Source organism: Cornus florida, unplaced genomic scaffold (genome assembly GCF_030987335.1).
Source record: "Cornus florida cultivar Cherokee Brave unplaced genomic scaffold, ASM3098733v1 CherokeeBrave_3.0.0_Hap2_Chr02, whole genome shotgun sequence".
NCBI lineage: Eukaryota > Viridiplantae > Streptophyta > Magnoliopsida > Cornales > Cornaceae > Cornus > Cornus florida.
Genome location: NW_026775572.1, coordinates 41,637,730 through 41,648,720, shown reverse-complemented (window position 1 = coordinate 41,648,720; position 10,991 = coordinate 41,637,730). Strand labels below are relative to the sequence as shown.

Below are 10,991 nucleotides of genomic sequence, written 5' to 3'. Positions count from 1 at the left end.
ATTTTCTTTTTATTTTTCTTTTTTTCTTTATTCCTCCATTATATACCACATAAACATATAAATACACATCATCTTAATACCACATAATTCCCATAAATTATAATGTACGAAACGCAATTGGCCCTAACCACAATCCCGCACGCAAGACGTGAAAAGACAGAAATGCCCTTACGGTGACAAAATTTCCAGAAAAATGCAAAATTCTAAAAATTGGAAACATCACAATCTCCCCAACTTAAAAAGGATTTTGTCCCCGAAATCAAGCCGTACTTGGGGAAGGAAACAACTCTGGGTACCTGGAGCGAACCTGCTGTTCAAGCTCCCAAGTAACCTCCTCGACTTCGTGGTGTCTCCAATGAACTTTTACTAGCTGTACTGTTTTGCCCCTCAACACCTTCTGCCGTGTGTCAAGGATTTGCACTGGTCCCTTTTCATAGGAGATATACTCATCAATATCCACGTCAACCCAATCCAACACATGAGATGGATCCGGTTCGTACTTCCGTAGCACCGACACATGAAAAACATTGTGAACCTTGTCCATCTGTGGTGGCAAAGCAAGTCTGTAGGCAACTTCTCCTACACGGTCCAAAATCTCAAACGGTCTAATGAATCGTGGCGACAACTTGCCACTTTTCTCAAACCTCATCAAACTCTTCCGTGGAGAAACCCGCAGAAAAATATGGTCTCCCACCTTAAAAGATAACGGTCGTCTCCACCTATCTGTATAGTTCTTTTGTCGGCTCTGAGCTGTAAGTAATCTTTGTCTGATCAGTTTAATCTTCTCGGTAGTCTCGAGTATAATGTCAGGTCCTAAGGCTGCTGTTTCGCCTACCTCAATCTAACAAACTGGAGATCTACATGGTCTGCCATATAAGGCCTCAAATGGAGCCATCTCAATGCTCACTTGATAATTGTTGTTGTATGCAAACTCAATGAGTGGAAGGTGGTCCTCCCAACTGCCACCCAAGTCAAGCACATATGCCCGAAGCATATCCTCTAAGATCTGGACAGTACGCTTCGACTAGCCGTCTATCTGTGGATGGAATGCCGTACTAAGGTGCAATGCTGAGCCAAACGCTGCTTGAAGTCCTTCCCAGAACTTTGAAGTGAACTTGGTATCCTTATCTGAGACAATGGTTACTAGAACTCCATATAACCTTACAATCTCCTTTACGTAAAGATTACCAAGTGCCTCTGCGTCATCTGTTGCCTTAATAGGCAAAAGTGAGCCGTCTTGGTCAATCTATCAACGATGACCTATACGGCTTTGTTACCTCTCCGTGACCTTGGAAGACCTGTCACAAAATCCATAGCAATATGCTCCCATTTCCATTGCGCTACAGGTAATGGTTGCAACAACCCAGCAGGTTTCTAATGCTCGGCCTTCACCTGTTGACAGGTAAGGCATCTAACCACAAACTGTGCAACATCTTTCTTCATCCCGTTCCACCAATACTGATGCTTCAAATTGTGATACATCTTGGTACCACCTGAATGAACTGCAAAGTAGGAAGTGTGAAACTCCCGAAGAACGTCCTCACAACAAGCTGTGGGAACCGCCAACAAACCCCTAAATCGTAGACCCCCATCTGCATGCAAGGTCCAATCTTTCATTGTCTCACCATTGGAGATTAAAGTATGAATGGCATCCAAATCCGAGTCCTGTCTTTGTGACTCAATCACTCTTACAACAAGAGTAGGCTGAGCCATAATACTAAACAAGATCATTAAGCATCTTCCATTTCTGAATAGCTAACCCAGCCAAAGTTTCACTAGATTTCCGCCTTAAGGCATCTGCTACCATATTTGCCTTGCCCGGATGATACTGCAAATTAAAATTATAATCTTCTAAGAATTCAACCCATCTTCTTTATCTATTAATCAAGTCCTTTTGGGAGAAAAGGTATTTGAGACTCTTGTGGTCTGAAAACATTTCAAACCTTTCACCATACAAGTAGTGTCTCCAATATTTCAAGGCAAACACGACTGCTGCTAACTCCAGATCATGAGTAGGGTAGTTAAGCTCGTGAGTCTTCAACTGTCGAGACCCATAAGCCACTACTCTACCATCCTGCATCAATACACATCCTAAACCATCACGTGAAGCGTCACAATAAATCACATAACCCAAGCCACGCTCAGGTATCACCAACACTGGAGCTGTAGTCAATCTTGTCTTCAGCTCTTGAAAAGATGACTCACAGGTTTTATTCCACATAAACTTGATTCCTTTTTGGGTCAATCGGGTCATAGAAGCTGCCAAATGGGAGAAATCTTTCACAAATCTCCGATAGTAACCCGCTAGGCCAAGAAAACTTTGGATCTCGAAAACATTATTGGGTTGCTCCGAATTCAGAACAGCTTCAATCTTTGATGGATCGACTGACACTCCTCCTTCCAAAACAACGTGTCCCAAAAACTTTACCTCTTGTAGCCAAAACTCACACTTCTTATATTTGACATACAATCGGTGTTCCTGTAAAATCTGTAGTACAGTACTCAAATGGACCTCGTGCTCCTCTCGAGTCCGTGAGTACACAAGAATGTCGTCAACAAAAACTACCACAAACTAGTCCAAGTAATAGTGAAAGATGCGGTTCATCAAGTTCATGAATGCTGCTGGTGCATTCATCAAACCAAATGGCATAACAAGGAACTCATAGTGTCCATACCATGTACGGAATGCTATCTTTGGGATATCCTCATCCTTAACCCACAACTGATAATAGCCAGACCTCAAATCAATCTTTGAGAAAGAACCGGCTCCTTTCAACTGATCGAACAGATCATCTATTGTTGGCAAAGGATATTTGTTCTTGATGGTGGCATAATTCAACTTTCGGTAATCAATGCACAACCTCAAAGAACCATCTTTCTTCTTAGCAAACAAGACTGGTGCGCCCTACGGTGACACACTGGGTCGGATGAAACCTTTCATCCTCAAATCATCAAGCTGCCTCTTCAACTCTTCCAATTCAATGGGTGTTATACAATACGGTGCCATAGAAATCGGCGCGGTACCGGGCATCAAGTCAATTGTAAACTCCACTTCTCGGTGTGGAGGCAACTCTGTCAAATCCTCTGGAAACACATCCAAAAAATCACGAACTACTTTCGGATAGTCTTCTCTTATAACATCATCTTCTTCGGCTAGAAGACCAGCCAAGAAATAGTCTCCACGACTTCGTTCTCGAATTCCATACAATGATGAAGACTGGGAATCATTCCGATATCCCATGAAAAAGAAACAATCTCCCTCAGGAGTGCAAACTGTAACTCTTCCTATGAAACAATCAATCGTGGCACGAAAGAAAGCTAACCAATCCATCCCGAGAATGATATCAAAGCTAGTCATTTCTAGGAGGATAAGACCAAACACAAAAGTCCGCTCGGCTATCACAATAGAACAATCCCGAACAACTCGGTCCAAGGACACCAAAACCCCTACTGGCATATCAACACATAACACCTGATCCATGGAACTAACCTCTAACCCCAATACAAGTGCAAATGATGATGAAATGAAGGAATGAAATGCACCAGAGTCAAACAAAATACGGGCCCAAGAACCAAACACTGGAAAGATACCTCGAAGAACTGACGGTCCAGAAGAGGTATCAGCCGGTGCATGTACAAAGACACGGCCTTGCGGTGCCTGTGCTTGAGAATTGCCACCCTGAATACCGGACTGCTACGCTGGCACAGTAGAAGCATCCCTGCTAACGGTTCGTGAACCCTGAAAAGACATAGTAGGCTATGGTGGTGGCAGCGGTCTGAACCCTGACTGCACTGTAGCCGACTGTGATGGCCTCTACCGTGACCCTCTGCCACTACCAGTACCTGCTCCCTGACTCGAACAGTCTTGAATCAAGTGACCCTGTTGGCCACACCTATAACAAGCCCTTGGAGCTAAAGAAACTGCAGACGATCTCAAAAGTCAGCTAGACTTGCAATGCCCTGGCTGCTAGCACTGAAAACATACGACTCCACTCTTGTCAGACCCAGCTAGTAAAGGAGTAGTAGGAGCAGATCATATGGGCTGCTGCCCATGAAACTGAAACAAACCACCCTTATTCTTTTTCCACGAAAATCCTTCTAAAGATGGCCTTGCATCTCTCTTTTGCTTCCATTGTTCCCTCCTTACATCCTTATCTTTGATATCAGCCTCAAGCATCAAAGCCCTCTCTGCTGCTTCGGAACAAACCTTGATAAACTGTGACGTTATCAACGTCCTTATTCTATCAGTAAGACCGGAAATAAATTTCTGAGTCTTGTCAACTTCATCTTTCACCATTTCTGGAGCAAAACGAGAAAGTGAAGTGAACTTGTTCTCGTACTCCCCCACTGACATGTTGCCTTGAATAAGGCCAATAAACTGGTCTTTCAACTCCCATCTTTTGGTAAGCGAAAAATACTTCTCGTAAAATAGTTCCTTAAACTTATTCCAGCTCATCTTGATGAGCACTGAAAAGTGCGCATTTAAACCCGTTAAGCTTAAGCATTCTAGTACCTTTATCTATCTTACTTTGCCGCTTTAGACTTATTACGTGTTATTTATATTTTCAGGCACTAATCCCAAAATTGAGCTAACTCAGCCAAATAAGAGCTTAATTGAAGCAATCCTGAGATAAACCAAAGGAGGGAGCAAAGTGGAGAAAGAAAGGAGCAAAAAGGAATCAAAGTTGTGCAGCTGAAAAGTTCGATCGATCCAACTTAGAGTTCGATCGATCGAACATCTATGATCGATCACAGTACTTCTCGATAGATCTAACCTTGGCCTTTGCTGAAATTCTAAGTTCGATCGATCCAACATCACCTTCGATCGATCGAACCCTATTTTGTCCTATTCAAATGATTGATCTTATCCATAGCTGTACGCCTACCAACCACTTTTGTCCTTTTCCCCATAAATATCTTCGAAATTTCTCAGCCTTGTCCTTATCCGGAGGAGTCAGACCACTTCGATTGATCCAAGATGCAGTTCGATCGATCGAACCCATCTTCGATCAATCCAAGTTAAGGTTCGATCGATCGAACTTCCTCCAGCGAGAAAAAGTTAAAGTCCAGCTCATTTATTCCGTCCTTCATCCAATCATTGGAGAATATGCCTTGCACGACCACAGCTCATCATAGGGTGTATTTGACCTACCTATATAAGGAATATGATACACTTTTTGAAGAGGGCTCTAGAGTCTCTTGTCACACATTGAAAATCATCTTGGAGGCTATTCTTGGAGAGGAAGAAGGGAGGAAGCTAGAGCAACCATTGGAGGAGATCTTCACCAACAAGGAGCAGCCATGGAGTTAGCCCTTGAGGGTTGGATCATCACTACCATGAGTGGCTAGACATCTTCTTGGGGCTAGAGTTAGCCCCAAACATGTTTTCTATACTCTAATCTTGTGTATTATTGAGGGATTAGTGTTGTATGATACATCTTGATATTCATGTATATATAAATCTTGATTATTTCATGGTTTGTATGGTTTAATGCTTCCAATTGACTATTCTATTCTATCCATATGTCTATGTATGCTAGAGTAGGATATTCATGTGCTTATCTCTAGATTTAGTGTTTTTGATGCATGTCTATGTGTATTGATGCTATAGATCTAGAGATTATCAAGATGATATGCTTAATGAATGCTATTTTGGTTCATTTGATGGTTTATGCCTATTCTTGATGGTTTGTGCCTCTCCCCTAGTCTAGATAACTTTATTTTCATGCTAGTAGTGTAGATTTAGTGTAGTGGTAGTGTAATGTTAGATGGGAGGACAATCTACTCTTGATGTTTGATGTTCCATGCTTGTGAGTCCAAATGGCATATTCCTCTAATATTGTGTTGCATGTGGATTGTGAGCTTAATGAAGGATTAATGACTTGTTTGATCTATTGTGTTATCCCCATGTTGTCTAGACAATATATGCTCTATTGTTTAGATATATTGTGCTCTTCACATGATGTTTAGACAATACTTGCTTGATTTGTCATCCTTGCCAATTGAATCAACCTAATGCACACACAACCTTATCATATTGCAACACATCCATTACCCTCAATTGATCACTTGTTAGTAGTATAGAAAAGTATTGCTTGGTGGTGATCTCTACACCCCAAGACCTCTCTCTCTCTTGTTTACCTCATATTATTTTATTTAGTTGAATTCAATTTAGCTTAATCAACCAACCAACCAATTGTGTGATCACTCGACCTACTAACCCTAATTACCATATTTTCACAATTCGATACACCATCAAATCCCTTGGGACGATCCCTACTCGCCCTATCTATATTTTATATAGAGAAAGGTAGTAGTGGCTTTTTATAAATGTAAAACTTGGCGACCTCCTAAATTCTCACACAACTTTCAAGCTTGACTTGGTATCGCGACCCTTGTAAAAGAGGACCGGTCAGTTTTTGGCGCCGTTGCCGGGGATTTTAAATTGGCAACGTCGAATTGTGAAATTCAATTAGGATTAGTACTCTTTTGATCGTGTCTTTACTTTCTTTTTATTTTCTATTTTTTATTACTTATTAAGTTTGTTCTTCATTAACAAGATGCATTGAGCAAGGAGCTAGCAAAGAACTTCAAAGCTAAGGAGCAAAGCAAGCAAAAAGGAAAAAAAAAATGCTAAAAATGAAGAGTTGCTAAAGTTTTTTTTGCTAAGCTAAGCTTTTAAATTTGGAGTTGAAGTGCTAAAGGACTATTGTGAGACCTTCTTACTCAATCTCCTTAGTTAAATCGGGGGCCCACGTGGAGGCATTTATTTGACATACATTGCATTTGAAAATTGTGGTTGTGAAGTTTAATTGCATTGTTGAAAAAGTTGCTTATTCGTGCTGCATTGTGCATGCATGGTTGTCGTTCATTGAGACCTACTCTTGTTCCTCTTGATTTGCATTTAGAATCCACTATTAGGAATCCAAGGGGAAGAGGAAGTTCACATAGAACCAATCTACCAATGGACGCTCTCAATGATGATCATGTTGAAGACCTTGGTCACATAGACCAACAAGGCATCCTTCACCTTAATGTGCAAAATGATAATATGCAAGTTCCATTAGGCATGCCTAGGCCATACATTCATCAACCTCCTCAACAACAAGGCCAAATTCCAATGGGAATTCCAAGGCCAATGTATGCACCACAACCCCCCATCATTAATCAAGCTCAATATAACCAAGGTGTCCATGTTGCACCTCAAGTTGCTAATCCACCACTCGCATTGAGAGATCATTATGTGCCTAATGAGTATAATGCACCCACATGCATTCAATTGCCACCATTTAGAGCACACCATTATGAGATTAAAGCACAAATTATCCAAATGCTACCTAAGTTTCATGGACTTCCTAGTGAAGAACCTTACAAGCATTTGGATGGGTTTCTTGAAGTTTGTTCTACCGTTCGATACACGGACATGCCGGAAGAAGTTTTAAGGCTGAAACTTTTTCCATTCACCCTTAAAGATAAGGCGAAGTATTGGTTTAACAACCTTAGGCCTTTTTCTATAACTTCTTGGGCAGAAATGCAACAAGAATTTTTGAAAAAGTACTATCCGGTTTCGAAGACCAATGCTATGAGAACCGTCATTAGAGAATTCACACATGGGGAGGGAGAAACTTTCCACGAGGCATGGGAACGCTTCAATGAATTATTTAGGAAGTGTCCTCACCATGACATGCCTGAATGGCAATTGGTCCAATTCTTCTTTGAAAGCTTATCGGACAATTATAAAGGCATGGTTGACGCTTCAATGGGAGGTTCTTATATAGACCGGCAAGAGGAAGACGTGTGGCGTCTTTATGAGAGCATGAGTGAAAACTCTTTGCATAGAACATTGTCATCTAGGAATGGTAGAAATTCTCAAGGTAGGAAGAGTGTTGGCTTGCATCAAGTTGACCACTCAAATGATATAACCGCTGAGATGAAGTCTTTATCTCAAAAGTTTGATCAATTGATCAATCAAAACTTGGTGAATCAAGTGTCTTCCTTTCCTAACCATTCTCCTAGAGCTCAAAATGAATCATGTATGACTTGTTCTAGTGTTCTTCATTCTACTTCTAATTGTCCTCATAGACAAATTCAAAATGAACCCATTGAGCAAGTTAATGCAACATTTGTGAACCAAGGGAACAATCCTTATGGTAACCATTACAATCCCGGTTGGAGGAATCATCCTAATTTTTCTTGGAAAAACCAAGGGGAGGGCTTGAACTCTTCCCAAGGCGGTTTTCAAGGGATATACATTCCACCTCCACTTCAAAACCAAGGATCCCAAGGTTCAAGACCATATAACTCACAAGGAAATCAATTTGTTAATTCTCATTTTCCTAACCAATCATATTCTCAAGGAAATTCTAGAGGTTCCGCTTTTGAGGAAAAAGTTTTAAATGCTTTGGGCACTCTAGAAGCAAATACTCAATTGTTGCATTCTCATTCTCAATCAATTGCCAAGCTAGAAACCCAAGTAGGGCAAATAGCTGAAACACTTAATGCTAGAGAGAAGGGAAAGATGCACATGAATGCCCCAATCAAACAACAATGTGTTGTAGAAACCAAATCCTTATTGGAAGGGCATAATGTTAAGCATGTCAATGCGGTAACAACCTTGAGAAGTGGTAGGGTAGTAGACAATCAAGTTAGAATGCCTAATGAAGAGAGTGAACCGGTACAACCTCAAGTTGTCACCCGTCCCATTCCACACACTATTCCTCCTTCATTGCATGTGCATGATCTTGAGAATGAGAAGCCCTCAAATTGTGAGTTGAAAGATGATTTCCAAAGAGATTCATTGAAAATAGTGTTGAAAAATGTGTTTGAGAAAAGTTCTTTGAAAAATGTTATTCATGATTCTTCTTTGAAAAGTGATTTGAAATTCAATGAATCGAACAAGTCCAATGCTGAAAATTCTTTGAAAGAAAATGCTGAAAGAGTTTTTGAAAAAGCTCCATTTCCGGACGCCTTGAAAGGGTCCATTTCAAAAGAAAGGCAAAAAACCAAGAACAATGAGATAATGGATATGTTTAGGCAAGTCACAGTTAATCTTCCACTTTTGGATGCAATTAAGCAAATTCCGGCTTATGCCAAATTCTTGAAGGACTTATGCACCCAAAACCAGAAAACAAGAGCCAAACATAAAAAAAAGGTAGTCTTAACCGAACAAGTGAGTTCCATTCTACAACACAACACTTTGCCAAAGTTTAAGGACCCCGGTGCACCTACAACATCTTGTGTCATTGGTGAACATGTCATCAACCGGGCACTTCTTGACTTAGGGGCTAGTGTTAACCTTCTTCCCTATTCGGTTTATGTCAAACTGGGCCTAAGTGAATTGAAACCGACGTCGGTGGTTTTACAACTTGCCGACCGATCCATTAAGAAGCCTAGGGGGATAATTGAGGATGTGTTGATTAAGATTGATAAGTTCTTCTTCCTGGTTGACTTTGTCGTCATTGACACAGAACCGGTGCCCAATCCAAAGAACCAAATTCCGATTATCCTTGGCCGTCCTTTCTTGGCAACCTCAAATGCCAACATAAATTGTAGGACGGGGATAATGAAGATTTCTTTTGGGCACATGAGAGTGAAGTTGAACATCTTTAACCCCACACCCAATCCATTTGACAAATATGAGGAAGAGGTTAATGTGGTAGAAGAATATCATGATCTTGCTTGTGAAAGGAATGAGCTTTTGTGCATAAACAATGTTTCAAAGCCTTCATCTTCATCTTCAGCATTGCATGCCAGAAAAGTGATTTTGAACTCTTGTTGTGAAAGGGCGTGGAAGCCCAAGGAAAGTTTTGACAAGGAACTCAAGACGTCTTTTGAGTTTACCCCAACAAGTTCTTCTAAGAACCATTTATTGGGAGTGACTCGAAACATCTCTTATCCCAAAAAGGAGGGGATGCATTGCAAGATCTTTGATCCTGGTTAAAAGAACCCTAGGTCTTGCTAGAGACGTTAAAGACTAGCACCGAAATTCGTAGGATGTCAAAACCCTATTCCTCCCTCATTTCTATCTTGCATTTTGATTCTTGCGAAGTCTAGATACTGTTTTTGTGGTTCATATACATTGGAAGGAACTGAGTAAGGGATTGCATGAGCATTCAAGTCATTTTGAGCATTTAGGCATAATTTCGATCGATCCAAGTTTTGGTTCGATCGATCGAACATTGGTTCGATCGATCGAACATTGGTTCGATCGATCCAACTATGGACTCGATCGATCCAGCTCTCATTTTGCACCCAACACTTAGAAAAATTTTGGACCTGTATCCAAATTCCAAAATGCATGCTCTCGGGATCTCCAAATTTTCAAAAGTTCGATCGATCGTAAACCATTTCGATCGATCGAACTACCTTTTGATCGATCCAACATGTGGTTCGATCGATCATGAGTCCCAACACTTAGAAAAATTTTGGACCTGCATCCAAATTCCAAAATGCATGCTCTCGGGACTTTTCAAAATTTTTCATGTTCGATCGATCGAATTCTAAGTTCGATCGATCCAAGGTTCCAACACGTGTCAACTCTTGAACCCTTAAACTTGTACATTCTTTATCCTCTTCGATCGATCGAAATCTTTCTTCGATCGATCGAAATTTGCATCTCATTAATTTAATTTCCTTTGATTTTTCAAAATTCATTCAAAAAAAAAAAAAAAATCCAAAATTTCAAAAAATGCCATTAAGAGTGGAGACCTAAGTTCGATCGATTGAACTCTGCATATCGTGTTTTTAAAATATAACCGAGTTGGATCGATCACTTTGGATCGATCCAACTTCAAAAGGAAACCGAACCCTAGTCTCCCTCTTCTCTCAATCTCATCCTAATCCGGCAAAAACCCAATTCCCAATCACCTTCCCCATCTCCGGCGAGCAAATTTCGGCCAACTCAAGCCTTATTTTCACCGCGGCTTCGCCCCCTCTCTCTCATCTCATCCCTCTCGGTTTTGAGGTAAAAACCCAATTCCCAATCACCTTCC

At 40.8% G+C, this 10,991-nt stretch overlaps 1 protein-coding gene and 1 pseudogene across 1 annotated transcript; both read right to left on the bottom strand.

Annotated features, from left to right (window-relative positions):
• Positions 1 to 2,905: 2,905 nt before the first annotated feature.
• Positions 2,906 to 3,717, bottom strand: LOC132296117 (uncharacterized). Its single transcript, XM_059794355.1, has 2 exons — positions 3,592 to 3,717; positions 2,906 to 3,472 (listed from the first exon to the last, which is right to left on the bottom strand). The coding sequence occupies exons 1-2, from the start codon at positions 3,715 to 3,717 to the stop codon at positions 2,906 to 2,908; spliced, it is 693 nt and encodes a 230-aa protein (XP_059650338.1).
• Positions 3,718 to 7,588: 3,871 nt separating this feature from the next.
• Positions 7,589 to 7,686, bottom strand: LOC132298009 (small nucleolar RNA R71; annotated as a pseudogene).
• Between the last annotated feature and the right edge of the window lie 3,305 nt (positions 7,687 to 10,991).